We start from the raw sequence: 18,366 nt of genomic DNA, 5'->3' as shown, positions 1-18,366 counted from the left end.
ATCGGTCACTTGTTCTTTACTTTCCATCCTCAAAAACAAATTTATTTCCAAGAATTTGAAAATTTGCTTTATATGATTATTGTCTTTCTAAACTTTCTTAAAAATCTGTTATGTTTCTCTTGAACATTTAATAGCTTTCTTAATATTTTCTTAAAGCTAGCTTATCAATAGCTTAATATAATATGTATAAAGCTAATTGATATTTCATCCGTGATTTTCTTAATACAATAAATTGGGCATTATTTACTCCACATCTTCTATCTTCTATAGATTCTTTATAACTATACATTACAACATCCCAAACATCTTAGAATCCAAGAAAGATTCTCATTTGTATATTTCAATTGTAAATTGACTTTTTTTATCAACTGTTTACTAGACTAAGCATCTATTTGACTATCTCTTTTTCACTTACACACTCAAACTCTCTTAATTATGATATAAGTTTATTAAAAAATTAAACACAAGATATTTCTGAATATATTTTTAATATATTTTCATTTTTCATAAGTCTTACAAATTATAAAAACGACAAAATAACTTCTTACATCATCATCCATTACTTAGTATTTTACATCATCTCTCTGTAACATCAATCACACCCAAAATCCATACAAAACATAACACTCATTTTGAAGGAAGTAAGTAATTGAACTTAACCAGAAATTTCAATGGCCTTGACTTCAGGCTTCTTAACATCTTCCTTGGGAACAGTAACAGTAAGAACACCATTCTCCATAGAAGCCTTCACTTCATTCATTTTGGCATTCTCAGGCAATCTGAATCTCCTCAAGAACTTTCCACTGCTACGCTCCACACGATGCCACCTATCGTTCTTATCTTCCTTCTCAACGTTTCTCTCTCCGCTTATCTGAAGAACCTTATCGTCTTCGATCTCAACCTTCACTTCCTCCTTCTTCAGTCCTGGAATCTCAGCCTTGAACACGTGTGCCTCTGGCGTCTCCTTCCAGTCCACACGTGTGCTCACAAATGCAGAATTTTCTCGACCAGATTCAGAGAAAGGAAAATCCTTGAAGGGATCCCACACATCCAGAGAGAACGGATCAAAGACGTTGCTCCTTCGTCCACCCAACAAACTTGGAATTAGCGACATTCTTATGATTATAATACTTGGCAGATATCGTATTCAGTTAGCTCTCTTATTGTTTGATGATGTCTGAGGAACTGATGCAGTTATATTTATAGGAAGTGAAAGGATAATGTAGGATGTTCCAGAATATTCTGTTCTCATTCCTTCATTCTTTCTGGTTCGATATCATTCTCCAAACTTCTGCTCCAGAAGGTTCTTTTTTTTTATATTATTACTATATTTATTATAGACATTATTTTTATCCAACCGTTTTAATATATTATAATGGTTTATTATTATGTTTAAGAATTTTTAACTGAGATTTTTATTAAATTTTTATTTATTAGTAATCAAATGTATAATATATTTAGTTTTATCATTTCTTTTCTTCTGTTCGTTAGATTTTGTGATTGTTACTTTGTTTAGTTTTTTATGTTTATATACACATGTCTTGTTTACATGCTATTAATTGTTTAAATAACGTTATCAAACAGGATTAAATTGAAAGATTAAAATTCATTAAAGAAAATATTAAAACTATATTTAACAAACTTAAAAGAAAAGTAGATATTAAATTTGTATTTAAATTTTAAAATAATTATTATTTGAGAATGCACAATCACCGTTTATTAATTAATACATTAGTTTACACGAAGGAATATGAAGATGCGTGTGGAGCCCTCAAAGTGATAATTAACTACAGTTACATTAATATATTAAAATATTAATATTTTTATTTTGTAAATGTAATATATATATATATATATATATATATATATATATATATATATATATATATATATAATTTTATTCAATCTAATTATTTTGACACACCTAATTTTTTTATCTTCATTTAATATTATATTTTTCTACTTTTTATTTTTTTTTAAAAAAAATACAAAATTTTACATTTTATTCATATATTTTAGTATATCGTAGAATCATTGTTCATAATTTAATATTTATAATTATTTAAAACTAACATATTTCAATGATGATTTATAACTTATAAAATTTATGTGAAAAGACAGCATTTTAATGAAAAAATTGGGCGACTTAGGTACTTTCAATTTGTGCGATGGGGACTTCATTTTTTTAACCTTGCTTCTTATTTTTAGTTTCGTTTTTACAATAATAATTCCAATAAATATGTTTTTCGGTTCTAAATATTTGTTCAAGTGTAAACAATAAAGTTTTAGTACGAAATTTGGGTCACTTCAATCCATGGTGATCGTTATTTTATTTCCTTTCTGTTTTATATAAACTTTCTTGTTACATTCAAAGTCACATGTCTTTACTTTAATTTTACGTTTTAAAATTTGTTGAAAATCAACTGAAAATTAAAATAAAATCCATTCAAATTGACTGGTTCTTTAGAAATTTTTTCATGCTACAAGGATTCATCATCATTTATCTTGCCCACATACGCATCAACATGAAACCATTAAACTTGAGCATCACCATATTACTACCATATCACTAAAATTGCCTTTAGTATCTTATTCGTGCATTTTTTTCCTTTCAAATATTGGAATTATATGTTTCTTGTTGTAGAACTTGACACAAAAGAATAAAGATCATGAACAAAGAATTTTTCAAGACGTGTAAATTATTGTCTTTGAAGACTTGTCTATTATACAAGTCTCCTAGAATACAATAAGAATTTCTCAGAATTTCTGAGGATCTTAGAACTAACAAGAATTTCTAAAAAGAGAATAAAATAAATCCAGAACATTTTTAGAAAAAAGAAGAAAAGAGAAAGAATGAAATTAATAGAAAAGAGAATTAGAGAAGAGTTTTTTATGGTGATTTTCAGAATGGATGAAAGGCTCTATTTATGAAGCAAGAAAGGAGTCATAGTGCCCACAATATCAGTAAAATCTCATGGCTTAAGGAAGAGTTCAAACTCAATCCCTAGTCTTGGAGGAAAAGAAATAACATTCAAAGCTAGCATTCAAACCAGAAGAAACTTCCCAAGAAATTCGTGGAAAACACCAACATTCTGAATCATTATATTTTGCAATATAATATTCAAATTTAAAGTACCAACATTTAGAAACATTATATTTTACAATATAATATTCAAATTTTAACAATCTCCCACATATTGCAAAAGATAAGAAACAATAATTGAAAGAAAGAAAAGAAGAAAAATCCTGGGTTTTATAAGATGTAATGCATAGCTGGTATAACAAACTATATGAACCAGTCCTAGATCGAGAAACTTAACACACAGTGTAGTTGGTATAACAAGTTATATGAACCAAAGAAACTTGAGTGTGTTAGAGGTTTATCAATCACAATACACCCCCACAATCCTTGTTGTTATTGTTGTGATGTGCTTACTAGGTCATGCGCGTGTCCGATATTCATGAGTGCTCTAGATATCAATCATGTCATACCTGCCAGACATATAGACGTCGGTCGGGAGGGGCACTGACGTCTATAATCGAATATAGACGTCAGGTGGCCGGATCAAACGTCTAAATGGCGGAAAGAAATAACTTTTCACTTACCTGTCAGACTATAGACGTCGGTCGGAGGGGCACTGACGTCTACATGGCGGAAAGAAATGACTTTTCACATACCTGTCAGATATATAGACGTCCGTTACTAGGGGCCCCGACATCTATAATATTATAGATGTCGATCCCTGCCCTAACAGACGTCTATAGACCTGATTTATTTACGAAATTGCCACCGGTCAATAATTTACGTCACGAACCCCTCTAACAAATTCTAAAAAGTAACGTTAAAAGTCAATTCTACACTAATAAAAAAATACCATAAGATTAAATCATCAATATATAATCATATGATACTCATTAGACACTCAAGCTATGCTGACCAGACTTATTAGAAATAAAATCTAATGATTAGACGATTATATTTAAGTTCAACATTACGTTAATAAGAAAAAAACACAAAAGTTAAAAAAGGTTTTTAGAAACAAGTGCACTCTACTATTTCTTAAGTTAGATCCACTTACCTATTTATATTTTATATATGATTTTTTAATCTTTTTAAAATATTAACTTATGAAATATTTAATAACAATTTCATTTAAATTGTTACTTCAATATTCACTAATTAAATCTCACACAGCCTTAAATATTTCATGTGAACAAACTCATAAGTAAATTTTACATTATAGAGTAATTATCTCTTTGAAAATATCTTTGTATATTTTCTTTTTGTAAATTCATATATAAATTTATATGTTTGTCTTTATTTTAGTTTTATATCATTAATTTGAAAATATTAATAAAAACAAATATCACGTTATGTAAATATTTCTTTGTGTGAATTTTATTATTTACATATAAAGTTATTTATGTCATGTTCAAAAATTTCTATTGTATTATATTTGTGGTATCATACCAAGTCCTTCTAATAAATTTACTCTTTAATTTTGTATTTTCAACTTTAAAACTATATATTAAGTTTCATAAGCTCAATATGAGAAAATATACATTGATAATTATGAGTAGATGTGATAGAGGATAGACAGGGAGAACATGAAATGTCATTTACGCGGAGAAAAAAACGATTAGGTATATAAACTAGAATTACGACCAAATATTTAAAATAGAATTGAAAATTTAAAAATTAAAAAATTCTCACAATTGATGAATAAGTGATTAATAATATGAAAAACCTTATAAGATTATACTAGTATTTATCATTTGTAAATGATACTGTTAAATATTATTAGCATAAAATGCTTATAAATTTACTTTCACGAGAAAAAAGGTAACTTTTGTTTTTTTAAAAAAAAATTATTATGGATTTAAAATTAATAGAAAAATGGGCAGTAAAATTTAAATTATAATAAAACAAACCTGTTGGTTTCTAATTGATTTTTTTCTTAAGAGAATTTACTATCATTTTTTCATGAAATTATGTTGTTAATTTTTTTTTTCTTAAAACTTTTCTCAAAATATTATTACAGTAAAGTTCTCAATTTTTTTTGTTATAATACATTGTAATGGGTAGATAAAAATAATATAAACAAAAAATAACATAACAATATGAAATATACAGGGAACTTTCTAGAAGTGCGTAACAAATCAGAAGTTTTTAGAAGGGTTCCGTAATTTTATACTTATTTTTTGACACACATTTGATACTGACAGGTGTCAACGTCCAATTGGTTGGTTTTATTTTTATTTTTTTTAAATTTTGGCCGACAAAATGAAAAGGGTTTCAAAAAATTATGCAAACAATTCTACTCTTGCCCTGTTTCATTACCTTTTCAGTCTTAGATTTCGTTCTCTCTCACATTTCGTCTTCTTCGTTCGTCCTCTCCCTTGCCTTCTCTCTGACATTCGTTCTCCCGGCGTTTTCGTCCTGTCCATTACCTTCTCTCTGACATTCGTTCTCCCGTTGTCGTAGTTTTGCCGAAATGGAAAGTTTCGGACTGGACCTTCGTTTAAGCAAGGTAAATGCCTTCTCAGACCATTTTGTTGTAGGTTTGGGTATTGGGCTATACGTTTGGGTATTGGGTTATACGTTTGGGTATTGGGGTTCTTGTCGTTTCTTCGATCACTTTTGGTTGTTTGGTTATTTGATTTGGTGTTTTCATTTGAGTTATTTTCTTTGGGTAGTTGACCGTTCATCATTCATTTTCAACTATGTATGTTTGCACTCTGAACGAACTGTTGACAGAGGAGCAACAGTCACTCATTTCGAAGACTCCATTTGCTTGGTTTTTAGAGTTGAGTGGTAAAGTGATATTGAATACTAAAATTTTGCGGGAGTTAACGAAGAAATGAGTGGATTCGAGCAATGCTTTTATTATTGCAGACAAAGTTTTCAATACGAATGAAAAAGATTTTTGTTCAAAATTAGGGTTGAGTTTAGATGGTAAAAGTATAAACTTAAAGGATTCTACAATGGGTAGTAGTAAATGTGTGAGATACTGAGGTAAGGAAATTAAAGATTTGAATTTCATTTACAAATTCTTGTTGAAAAAACATAAAAAAACCATTCCTTGTGAGCATTTCTGTAGCTTGTACATCTTGGTGGGGATATGTGAGATTTTATTTCCAAATTGTAGTGGACGAGTGTTTCCTGTACTGTTTAAAATTGTTGATGACTTAAGTGGTCTGAGTAAGTACTGTTGGGGTAGTTTAGTGTATCGTTATTTGTTAGAAAATTTGAGCAAAGCTTTAGATTCTGTGAAGAAAGGCAAAGCTACAACCAATGTTTATGTCGATGGTTGTGTGTATATGTTGTAGGTAGTTCTTTTTTACTCATTTCACAACTAAATTTTAGAATATTTGTTATTTCATTATGAGTAATTTTTAACAATGACATGTTTTATAGGTTTGGTTTTGTGAGCATTTCTTGGCTCTCGAAGGTGCAATAGAGAAAATTCCAAGGATCTTGCACTGGATGAATAGAAATGTTGGAGACAACATCGTCAAACGCGTGTTCGAGATGGGTGTGGTATGTGTTTGGTTTTTTTGTAGTTGTGAATGTTATGTTATATTCACAGTACTTATATATCATATAATATGTTGTTAAATTTCAGGTTCATGTTGTAGATGATATTGGTGTTGTAATGAAGGATGAGAATGATGTGAAAGAAAAACAACCACCACCAAGAAGCAATGATGAGCAACGATCAACAAAGAAATTGCTTAAAAAAAACGTAGAGAGAGTTTGATGTGTACTATAGAGGATCATAAATCTTTAATTGAAGAGCTTTAAAGGAAGGTGAATGTCGTAGAGGCAGAGTTGGTGGAAGAGAAGGCCAGAAGAACACCTAAAAGGACAACTACAGATTATGGTGTACAAAGTGCTGGACGTCCACAAGCATTCACTAACAGTAACAGTGCATTTGTTTACCCTGGTGGAATGTCGAACGAGGAAGCGGGTGGAATGTGCAACACTGAAGAAGGTGCAATGTCGCCAAATGCACCGGATGGAATGTCCAAAAACCAATCACAGTTGAAGACGTATGTTAGGATTTGATCAAGAAGGCGTTATAAGAGCTAATTACTTAGGACACCATACACCACAAATGTAGTAGTTAGAAAGAAAAATGAATAATTATTGTATTAGACTTCACTCTTAGGACAAGAACAAGACGTTGTAATTAAACCTATTTCGTTCAATATATAGAACATCCATGTTTGGTTCAATCCATTTATGTAATTCATAATAGCAAATTTATTGTGTCTGATATTGAAGTGCTTTATATTTTTATTTGCAAGTGATAATGTTTGTGAAGAAAAATGAAGTAATGGTTATGATTTGATGAATATAGCTGAATTGGTGAAGATAATGGTGGTAAATAGTGTAATGTAATTGTTTACTATGGCCTTGTAAATGATTACTGGAGTCTAACTTAGATTATGGACAACCTATTTAACTGAAAGAGCCAAGAGATAGGACATAGGGGACCACAACTAAAGTTCTGGTATGTCTGCTGTCAAAATGTGCCATGTAATCGTTTACAAGCAGGCTGTAAACAATTACGCGAGTCTGAACAAGAATTTGGACATCTTATTAAACTGAGGGAGCCACCAATGATAACATGGAGGACCACAGTTGCATATCAGTGATTTTTGACCCAAGTACAATATTTTTAATTTTAATTTGATGTTCTTCAGTGAGGAGAGGCATGAATCTAATGTTCTGGGTCCCCCATGATGTAGGGGGGACCACCCATGATGAGAATCTTGAGTGAAGTGAAGTTCTGGGATGTCTGCTGTCAAAATGTGCCTTGTAATCGTTTACAAGTAGGCTGTAAACGATTACGCGATTCTAAACAAGAATTTGGACATCCTATTGAACTGAGGGAGCCACCAGTGCTATCGTGGGGGACCATAGTTGCATATCAGTGTTTTTTGACCCAAGTACAATATTTTTAATTTTAATTTGATGTTCTTCAGTGAGGAGAGGCATGAATCTAATGTTTTGGGTCCCCCATGATGTAGGGGGGACCACCCATGATGAGAATCTTGAGTGAAGTGAAGTTCTGGGATGTCTACTACTAAAATGTGCCTAGTAATCGTTTACAAGGCAGGCTGTAAACGATTATGCGAGTCTGAACAAGAATTTGGACATCCTGTTGAATTGAGGGAGCCACTAGTGATAACGTGGAGGACCACAGTTGCATATCAGTGATTTTTTACCCAAGTACAGTATTTTTAAGTTTAATTTGAGGTTCTTCTGTGAGGAGAGGCATGAACCTAATGTTCTTGGTCCCCCATGATGTAAGGGCGGACCACCCATGATGAGAATGTTGAGTGAAGTGAAGTTCTGGTGTGTCTGCTGTCAAAATGTGCCATGTAGTCGTTTACAAGTAGGTTGTAAACGATTACGCGAGTCTGAACAAGAATTTGGACATCCGGTTGAACTAAGGGAGCCACCAGTGATAACGTGGAGGACCACAGTTGCATATCAGTGATTTTTGACCCAAGTACAGTATTTTTATGTTTAATTTGATGTTCTTCAGTGAGGAGAGGCATGAATGTATTGTTCTGGGTCCCACATGATGGAGAGGGGACTACCCATGATGAGAATCTTGAGTGAAGTGAAGTTCTGGTGTGTCTGCTGTCAAAATGTGCCTTGTAATCGTTTACAAGCATGCTGTAAACGATTACGCGAGTCTGAACAATAATTTGGACATCCTGTTGAACTGAGGGAGCCACTAGTGATAACATGGGGGACTACAGTTGCATATCAGTGATTTTTTACCGTTATTCAGTTTCTTTATATGTAATTGGTTGTATATAAGTGATTTTGAACTGTATAAATGTCAATTAAATACGCCATTATATGACTACTTAACATTTTCTAAAATATAATACAGGAAACATTCAACCAATATTAAACACAAAACGATGAAATTCCGATACGCAATTGAAGTAATAAAAAGAGTACAATATTCCAGTAATGCAAACAAGTTCCAAATGAAAGCAAATACATGTCAACACCAATTTATAACTAGGAGGTGAAATGATAAAATGTGGTGGGAGACTGCTGCTGTCGGTTCTCAATGTTACCAACTCGTGATTCTAGGTCGTCCAATCTTGTACCAACGTAGGTCTGAAGTTGGTCAATGCGTTGTATGGCATCATCTAGTGTTGTAGAAGAACTTGGTGGATCATTATGCTGAACTTCTCTGCGTTGACTCTGTTGGTTGGGTGTGTTGTCTTTGGGAACCCATACTCCGTCTACATTTTGCACATAACAAAAGGAGGCTATTTTGTCATATCCCACCTTTTGTTTGTCCATTATTTCTATAATAGGATCAAAATTAAAAGGCACATGAAAGTGTTCCAAGAATATAGTTACCAAATGAGGATAAGGCAGCCTTACATTGTCCGATAAAGCCCTTCAAATGACATTAAACATGTTAACCAAATCCTTCAAAGTTGTGCTTTTTTTATTAAACATTTCTCCAACCAAACCAACTATACATTCATCAAATGGGATTTTCAAACCACCTATGTCTAAACCAGTGCTCATGAAAACATCCAAAATAGTAAATGGAACCAATTGATGACTGACACTAAAGCTAACATCATGTCCAGCCTACCGACATACCATAACCTTCAATAATTCACAGTTAATCTCCAAAGCCTTACGTAACTCCAAACACCAACGAAATGGTGTCATCGCAATTCGTTCTACATGCACAGGTCTCAATAAGCCATTCATTAAAACAATGACTGATGAATCCACAGAGATTCGAACTCGCCACTACAAAACATTAAAAAAAATTATTACTTACCAAAAAAATAAAAACAACTATATATAATACCAAAACTTTAACTTACCTTTGGGTTTCCGGACGTCATTGTAACTGCACAATATATCAATGATGGGTTAGAGTTCACAAAACACAAAAATATAAAAAATAAAACAAAATTTAAGTACGCTTCGAGAAGCCATACAATGCAAAACAGAGCCAAAGCCCAAAACAGAGCCACAACGCCTAAAACACGAAACGCGAAAGAGAGCTTACCGTACAGAGACAGAGTGATTGTGAAAGAAGCGAATGGAGAGAGGAGGCCGAATGGGAGAGACGAATGGAGAGACCAAGGTTTTGGACAGATAAAGCGAATGGAGAGAAAAGGCAGAATGGGAGAGACGAAAGTTCAAAACGAAAGTGAAAGATTTCCAAAATGAAACCGCCAAATTAAAATTTAATAAAACCAGAATTCCTAAATTACCCTCCTTAACGTTTTTTAAAAGAGTTTCTTCTTTAACTCAAAAAATCCAATAGAAAAACGCCATATGGATAGGTGTTAAAACTGTGTCAAAAATGGGCATCAAATAAACATTTTCGTTTTTGGAATGATATCGAACCCGAAAGAGTGAAAGAAACGAGAACAGACTATTCTGGAATATTCTACATTATGCTTTCACTTCCTATAAATATTATTGCATCAGTTCCCCAGAAATCATCCAACGAAAAGAGAGTTACCTGAGTACGATCACGCTACAACCCGTGTGAAGATTCGAACATCTGCCAAGCATTATAATCATAAGAATGTCGCTAATTCCAAGTTTGTTGAGTGGACGAAGGAGCAACGTCTTTGATCCGTTCTCTCTGGATGTGTGGGATCCCTTCAAGGATTTTCCTTTCCCTGAATCTGGTCGAGAAAATTCTGCATTTGTGAGCACACGTGTGGACTGGAAGGAGACGCCAGAGGCACACGTGTTCAAGGCTGAGATTCCAGGACTGAAGAAGGAGGAAGTGAAGGTTGAGATCGAAGACGATAAGGTTCTTCAGATAAGCGGAGAGAGAAACGTTGAGAAGGAAGATAAGAACGATAGGTGGCATCGTGTGGAGCGTAGCAGTGGAAAGTTCTTGAGGAGATTCAGATTGCCTGAGAATGCCAAAATGAATGAAGTGAAGGCTTCTATGGAGAATGGTGTTCTTACTGTTACTGTTCCGAAAGAAGACGTTAAGAAGTCTGAAGTCAAGGCCATTGAAATTTCTGGTTAAGTTCAATTACTTACTTCCTTCAAAATGAGTGTTATGTTTTGTATGGATTTTGGATGTAATTGATGTTACAGAAGATGATGTAAAATACTAAGTAATGGTTGTTAAGGAATAAAATTTGTTTGTATGAATATTTTGGAATAACTTTTGAAATTGAACAAGTATAAATTTCTTGACATTGCACAAGAATTCAGCTCCTGTTTTATTTTACCTTTTTATTATAATTGATTTTTCTTCTCATAATTTCCAGCAATCATTATCTATCTGTTAAAAAAATTGCAAAAGTTGCAATATGATAAAAGTTTTACAAAAATCTAGATATGATATATAATCCTCCAAGCATAATGGATTTTATTTTTTTGGTATAGGAACTATGAATGAAGCATTACAAACTTTTGGTATTTTTACTGAGCTACTGAACCACTAAATAGCTCGACATAATTCATTCTTTATAGTATGTTTATTACTTTTAATGAAGTAAAATTTGAATTTATTTGGTTGAGGACTTTTAGTTTTCCAACATTGACTTATTGCATCCTTAATTTCTTTCTCTTCCATTTTTATTAACAAAAATCTATTGTCAATATACCATTTCTTTTTGTGAACTCATCTTCTTGAAGATTAAGCTTACTTTTTTTAAATGTTGTAAATCTTTTCTCAAAGATATATCTTACTTCAAGCTTATCGATGTCTTCACACCACTCATCGTCCATTTGCATCCCTTTTAGCTCATTTTTAATCCTTCAACTCTACTGTAATCATGAGCAACGAGACATGCTTCTTTGAAGAGTTCCATCTTTGTTAAAGTCTTTTTCAAACACCCATTTGCAATCGATGATACGAGCTCCAACGAGAGGATAAACAAGACTCCAAGTGTTATTTTGAATAAGAGCATTGAAATCTTGTTGTATAGTGTGCTTCAATTCTAACTCAACGAGAGCATCTTTCACATTAGTGGAAAATCAATTACGAAGTCTAGGGTTTTCATATTTTTGGACAAAAAGATTTTGAAAATTACCATAATAGGCATTTTTTTTTTAATTACGTATATAGGCAAGTCGTGTAATTCCTACACAATTTCAAATGAAGAAATCGTATAGAGAGTATACGACTTTTGCATTGGCACAATGAAAAAGATACACTCGTGCATTCATCCTTAGGGCATGGTAATCGATTACGAGTAACTGTAATCGATTACACGGTGTTAAAGTCGTGTAAGGGGTTCATTACTTCATTAGTAATCGATTACCAGTGTTGAAATTTAAATAAAAGTGTTTGGTAATCAATTACAGTGTTGTTGTAATCGATTTTTAGAGGAAAAAAAGGGTTAATCTTATCAAGGAAGATTAACTAGGCTAATCTCATCTAACATAGGATGAAAAAGGCCTTAAAAGAGAATGTTCCTTTACCATATCCATAATTGATTACCATTTTTATGGAGTATTTCAAGGTTATTTTGTATGATGAACCATTTGTTCCAGTGAAAAGGTCATTCTGAATTGGTATTGAAGTTATCAGTTCTTTTGTCTTTGCTAAAAACGCTAATGGACACTAGGTTCACAAACGAGATGATGCTTAGGCAATCTCTTATGACCGCCAACTATCTTCCCCTCGACAAAATACTTCCTCTACCGAAGTAATCGATTTTCAATCATTAACTTTGTTTTAACCATTTTTTCTTCTAATAATTGATTACAACAACACTATAATTGATTACCAAATATTTTTATTCAAATTCCAATACTGGTAATCGACTAGTGTAATGGTGTAACCGATTACTAGTGAAGTCATGGACCCCTTGCACGACTTTAACATTGTGTAATCAATTACAACTTCTCATGATCGATTACTAACACTGAAAAAGTGTAGAGGTGCACGACTTCACCTTTTTCATTATGTCAGGACAGAAGTCGTGTATCCCCTACATAATTAAATTCTTCATTTGAAGTCAAAGTCGTGAGGGAACTGAACAACTTGCCTATATATGTAATTTAAAAAAAAATGCCTGTTACGATAATTTTCAAAATTATTTTGCCCAAAAATGTAAAAAATCCCGAAAGATTGCATGGGATGATGATTAATGATAGGCAGATCATGACCATAATCTTAAAAAAATAGAGTAATGGTACATACATTAGAGGAAGTATCAGATGTAGAGTGATTTAAAGGGGTATTGCATGAAGTTGAAGAAAGGGTATAACTGTAGGAGGAACATCATGGGATGAGGAAGAATGAGATGTAGAGACATGTTGAGTATCAATGCCCAAGTCAGTGTGAGGAATGGAATGAAGAGTCATAATGGATAATGGTTCTATAGGTGAGGAGATAGATTCTATAATAGAGATGATATGTTGTTATTCAAAAGATTAGAAGCATGTTTATATAGGAAATCATTCTCATTAAAAATAACATTTCTAGAGACATATTTTCCCATTAGGTGCAAACAAACACATCCTTTTTGATTTGTTGTACAACTTAAAAATAGATAAATATGAGAACGAAAATTTAGTTTGTGTGAGTTATAAGGTATAAGAAAAGGGTAGCAACTACATCCAAAAAGTTTGAAGAAAGAAGAATCAGGTAGTGACATTAAGAGACGCATGACCCCACTATTTGAAAGGAAAATGTGCATGAGTCAAGAGGCTAAGGACAATTTTAGTGACATGGCGATGCTTGAGTTCAACGGTTCCATTCTGCTAATGCGTATGTGGGCAAAATAAACAATAATAAATCTTTGTAGCATGAAGAAATTTCTAAAACCAATTGAGTCGTCAGTTTGAATGGATTATATTTTAGATTTTAGTTTGTTTTTAATAAATTTTAAAACATAAAATTATAGTAGAGACGTGTGAGTTTGAATATAGTAAGAAAGTCTAAGTAAAACATGAAGAAAATAAATAGAATAACGATCACCATAGATTGAAGTGACCTAAATTTCATACTATAAAACCTTATTTTTTACACTTCAACAAATATTTTAGAATTAAAAAACATATTTATTAAAATTGTTGTTGTAAAAAGAAAAACCAAAAATAATAACTAAGGTTCCAAAAGACAAAGTCTTCAACATAAGTCATTGAAAGTACCTAAGACACCAATTATTTCATTAAAATGTTGTCTTTTCACCTAAATTATCTTTATTTTATATTTATTTTTTATTTTTAGTTAGTTTGTTATTATTTCTTATTTGTATTTTGGGCTTAGTCTATATTTTTTCTATTATAAATAGAGGACCATGTGTGTATGGAGTAACTTTCATGATTTGTTGTTCAGAAGGAGCCTTCTAAGTTGATATTTCGTCTTCTCTTCTCTTCTCTGTCATTTTACAAATCATTAGCCATTGATATTATTTGAGTGTAAAAACAGATGTTTTCGTTAAGTCTTTAGGAATTATATTAATAACAAGTTTTTTACATACAATTTGTATAGACTAATTTGAAAAGAGTCTTAGAGATATTATTTTTATTTTATATTTATCTTTTACTTTTAATTAATTTATTATTATCTCTTATTTGTATTTTGAACTTAATCTATATTTCTTCTATTATAAATAGAAAACTGTACACATATATTCAATATAAAATGAATTAATCTCATATATATTTCACTATATTTATATAAGTTTTAAATAATTATAAATATTAAATTATTTGATGAATAAGATTATACATTTACTACATTTACAAAATAAAAATATTAATATTTTAATATATTAATGTGACTGTAGTTAATTATCACTTTGATAGGGCTCCACACGCGTCTTCATATTCCTTCATGTAAACTAATGTATTAATTAATAACCGGTGATTGTGCATTCTCAAATTCTTCTATTTATCATTTTCACTTGTGATAACAGTGGGGCTAACATTATTATTTTAGCTTAAAAAAATAATTGTTTTAAAATTTAAATACTAATTTAATATCTACTTTTCTTTTAAGTTTGTTAAATATAGTTTTAATATTTTCTTTAATGAATTTTAATCTTTCAATTTAATCCTGTTTGATAACGTTATTTAAACAATTAATAGCATGTAAACAAGACACGTGTCATGTATAAATGGTGACTTTTTCAATTCATTTTAACTTTTTTAAATTTTTATTCTTAATTTAAAAAATCATCTAAATATTAAATCAGATCATATCATGTGATAATAATAATATTATAATATTATATATTAGTATTAGTACCATATATCATTTAATTAATATATAAACAAAATTAAACAAAGTAACAATCACAAAATCTAATGAACAGAAGAAAAGAAATGATAAAACTAAATATATTATACATTTGATTACTAATAAATAAAAATCTCAGTTAAAAATTCTTAACCATTATAATATATTAAAATGCTTCCATAAAAATATTGTCTATAATAAATAATATAATAATATAAAAAAAGACTTGAACCTTCTGGACCAGATGTTTGGAGAATAATATGGAACCGGAAAGAATGAAGGAATGAGAACAGAATATTCTGGAACATCCCACGTTATCCTTTCAGTTCCTATAAATATTATTGCATCAGTCCCTCAGACATCATCAAACAGTAAGAGAGTTAACTGAGTACGATCACGCTACAACCCGTGTCAAGATTCAAACATCTGCCAAGCATTATAGTCATAAGAATGTCGCTAATTCCAAGTTTGTTGGGTGGACGAAGGAGCAACGTGTTTGATCCATTCTCTCTAGATGTGTGGGATCCCTTCAAGGATTTTCCTTTCCCTGAAAATTCTGCATTTGTGAGCACCCGTGTGGACTGGAAGGAGACCCCAGAGGCACACGTGTTCAAGGCTGAGATTCCAGGACTGAAGAAGGAGGAAGTGAAGGTTGAGATCGAAGATGATAAGGTTCTTCAGATAAGCGGTGAGAGAAACATTGAGAAGGAAGATAAGAACGATAGGTGGCATCGTGTGGAGCGTAGCAGTGGAAAGTTCTTGAGGAGATTCAGATTGCCTGAGAATGCCAAAATGGATGAAGTGAAGGCTTCTATGGAGAATGGTGTTCTTACTGTTACTGTTCCCAAGGAAGATGTTAAGAAGCCTGAAGTTAAGGCCATTGAAATTTCTGGTTAAGTTCAATTACTTACTTCCTTCAAAATGAGTGTTATGTTTTGTATGGATTTTGGGTGTGATTGATCTTACAGAGAGATGATGTAAAATACTAAGTAATGGTTGCTGAGGAATAAAATTTCAATTTGATAACTTTGGTTTGTAAGAATACTTTTGAATAACTTTTGAAATTGAACAAGTATAAATTTTCTTCAGATTGCAGAAGAATTCAGCTCCTCTTGCAGTTTACCTTTTATTATAATTGAGTTTTTCATCAATCATAATGTATGTTGATGTCTTAGTGTTTGACTCATTTTCCACTACTACGCTCTGTAGTAGACAAAAATATACTTTATTTAATATACTTTATTTATTTGATTGAAAAACTTCAATTCAAATAGTTTACCTTGGTAACGTTTGTTTGGTCTTTTACTTTGAAGTCACCTTATATTATGAAAAAGAAATCAAATCTAAGAAAGTAATGATACTCCAAGGGAAAAGGATTAAGGCCACATCTGTACAAAAAAAAAGACTTCCAATAAGAACCCCAACAAAGATGATCATCTTACCAAGTGCCAAGATTCTTTATTATTATTGTTGTCATAGCAAGCAAGGAAGAAGGCATCATAAACTCCTACAAACTTTATAGTGTTTATACGTCCTCTGCTGCTGAGAATCACGAACAACAGTATTCATTTCCTGATTTTCCCTTCTCTTTTCCATTTTTCGAATTAATCGATAAAACACTCTCTCGTCTTCCTTTTCCTGTGCTATTGTTCTATAACCTTCTCCACTTTCTTCTCTCTTTCGTGTTAGTTTTTTTTGGGATTCACTTTCCCATGCAACGGCTTCTTCTTCAATTTACAGACTTCAATCACCGACTTGCTATCCGGTTTCACTACCGCGATCAGGCGGTTGGTTTTTGAAGCATCATTAACCTTGAAAACATGCCATATCTTTAAAGAGAAAAAAAAATTGCACTGTACCTTTGAAACTAAAATAAAATTATGATGATTAACTAAGAATAAATGTAATATGCAAGTCCCATATACATATTCATGCACCAGCATTTTTTACAGAAAAAAATAACAGTGTTTTGGTCGAGTTTGGGGACTCTTGTTCAAAACATTTCATGTTAACTCTGAGACCTCTGAGATCGGACGGACACAGCTGAGAGTGAACGGGCACTCAAAGTGGATGGACGTAGCTTAAAATGTTTTAGGTTAAAGATTGGGCGGACCTTTCTCCTTGTCTCTAAGACCGAACGGATCTTGAAGACCGGATAAATTCGTTGTAGATTGAACGGTCCCTTTGTTGTCCCAAGTTATTCGTTTTTCTTCCATCTTCTCCAAACCGGATGGGCGGGTACCTATCAAAAACACTTTGACATTCAAGTCATGATCGAACGATTATCACTATAAGTGATGCATGTGGTGTGCATAATGTGCAACATGGTCTGAAATCATACTTGGAACCTTTATTTATATCGATTTTAATAGCACTAGTAAAAAAACATTATTTTAACTCGCCACATATGCAGCAGTTTTGTAACAACCGAAGCATTTAAAAAGGCGGTGGCAGTTTTGAAATTAAGATGAAGTTATATGTTTCGGGTGTAAAAAAAACCGAGGCATAAAGCCTTTATGACACTGGTTGCAAAGATAACCGAAGCGTAACACCCTGCACAATGTCTGACAATCCTGCACCTTTTCAGCCACTACCTCGGTTTTCCACGAATCGAGTCCTATAGTATGACGTAGAATTTCAAATTTGCCATTTCGTAAAGGTAATAGGCATCGGGTGTGTGCTTAACCGAATTTGTAATGTTACTGCCTCGGTTTTTTTATAATCGAGGTAATCTCCTTTATTTACTAGCCAAAACACAATAAGTTTCATTTATTGTTCCCATTTTCCCTCTCGCAACAGAGGCTCTCCCTTCTCACTTTCACAGGTTTCATTTATTGTTCCCTTTCACAGTAGCTGAGCCTCCTCCCTTCTCACTTTCACTCTCTCCAGCCCCGCCGTCTAGCACCGCTGTTGTCTCCACCTATCGTCGACGTTGCCGCCACCGGTTGTTCTTGGTGCCACCGTTTCTGCTCTCTGTCGTTGCAGGTCTGGCATAGTCAAGGTGCCCACAAACTACCTTTGTCTTCCATTTCGTTCCTTCTCTTTGTCTCTCCAAGGATTGCCGCCACCACAGTTGTTCTCTCCAAAGGATGCCTCCACCACCGTCGCTGCCAGGATTCCTTCACTTTGT

General features: G+C 32.4%; 3 protein-coding genes across 3 annotated transcripts; 2 read left to right on the top strand and 1 right to left on the bottom strand.

Moving 5' to 3' along the window:
* Positions 1–471: 471 nt before the first annotated feature.
* Positions 472–1,184, bottom strand: LOC106767450 (18.2 kDa class I heat shock protein). The gene has a single exon (XM_014652351.2). The coding sequence runs from the start codon at positions 1,112–1,114 to the stop codon at positions 656–658; it is 459 nt and encodes a 152-aa protein (XP_014507837.1). The 5' UTR covers positions 1,115–1,184; the 3' UTR covers positions 472–655.
* A 9,328-nt stretch (positions 1,185–10,512) lies between these two features.
* On the top strand, positions 10,513–11,190 carry LOC106767583 (18.5 kDa class I heat shock protein-like). The gene has a single exon (XM_014652506.2). It carries the CDS (start codon positions 10,602–10,604, stop codon positions 11,058–11,060), a length of 459 nt encoding a protein of 152 aa, XP_014507992.1. The 5' UTR covers positions 10,513–10,601; the 3' UTR covers positions 11,061–11,190.
* Positions 11,191–15,582: 4,392 nt separating this feature from the next.
* On the top strand, positions 15,583–16,324 carry LOC106769255 (18.5 kDa class I heat shock protein-like). Its single transcript, XM_014654791.2, has one exon. It carries the CDS (start codon positions 15,687–15,689, stop codon positions 16,131–16,133), a length of 447 nt encoding a protein of 148 aa, XP_014510277.1. The 5' UTR covers positions 15,583–15,686; the 3' UTR covers positions 16,134–16,324.
* The last annotated feature ends 2,042 nt before the right edge of the window (positions 16,325–18,366 follow it).

Source organism: Vigna radiata, chromosome 7, assembly GCF_000741045.1.
Source record: "Vigna radiata var. radiata cultivar VC1973A chromosome 7, Vradiata_ver6, whole genome shotgun sequence".
Taxonomy (NCBI): Eukaryota; Viridiplantae; Streptophyta; class Magnoliopsida; order Fabales; family Fabaceae; genus Vigna; species Vigna radiata.
Note: the sequence above shows the minus strand (reverse complement) of the source record. Positions and strands in the feature narration are given on the sequence as shown.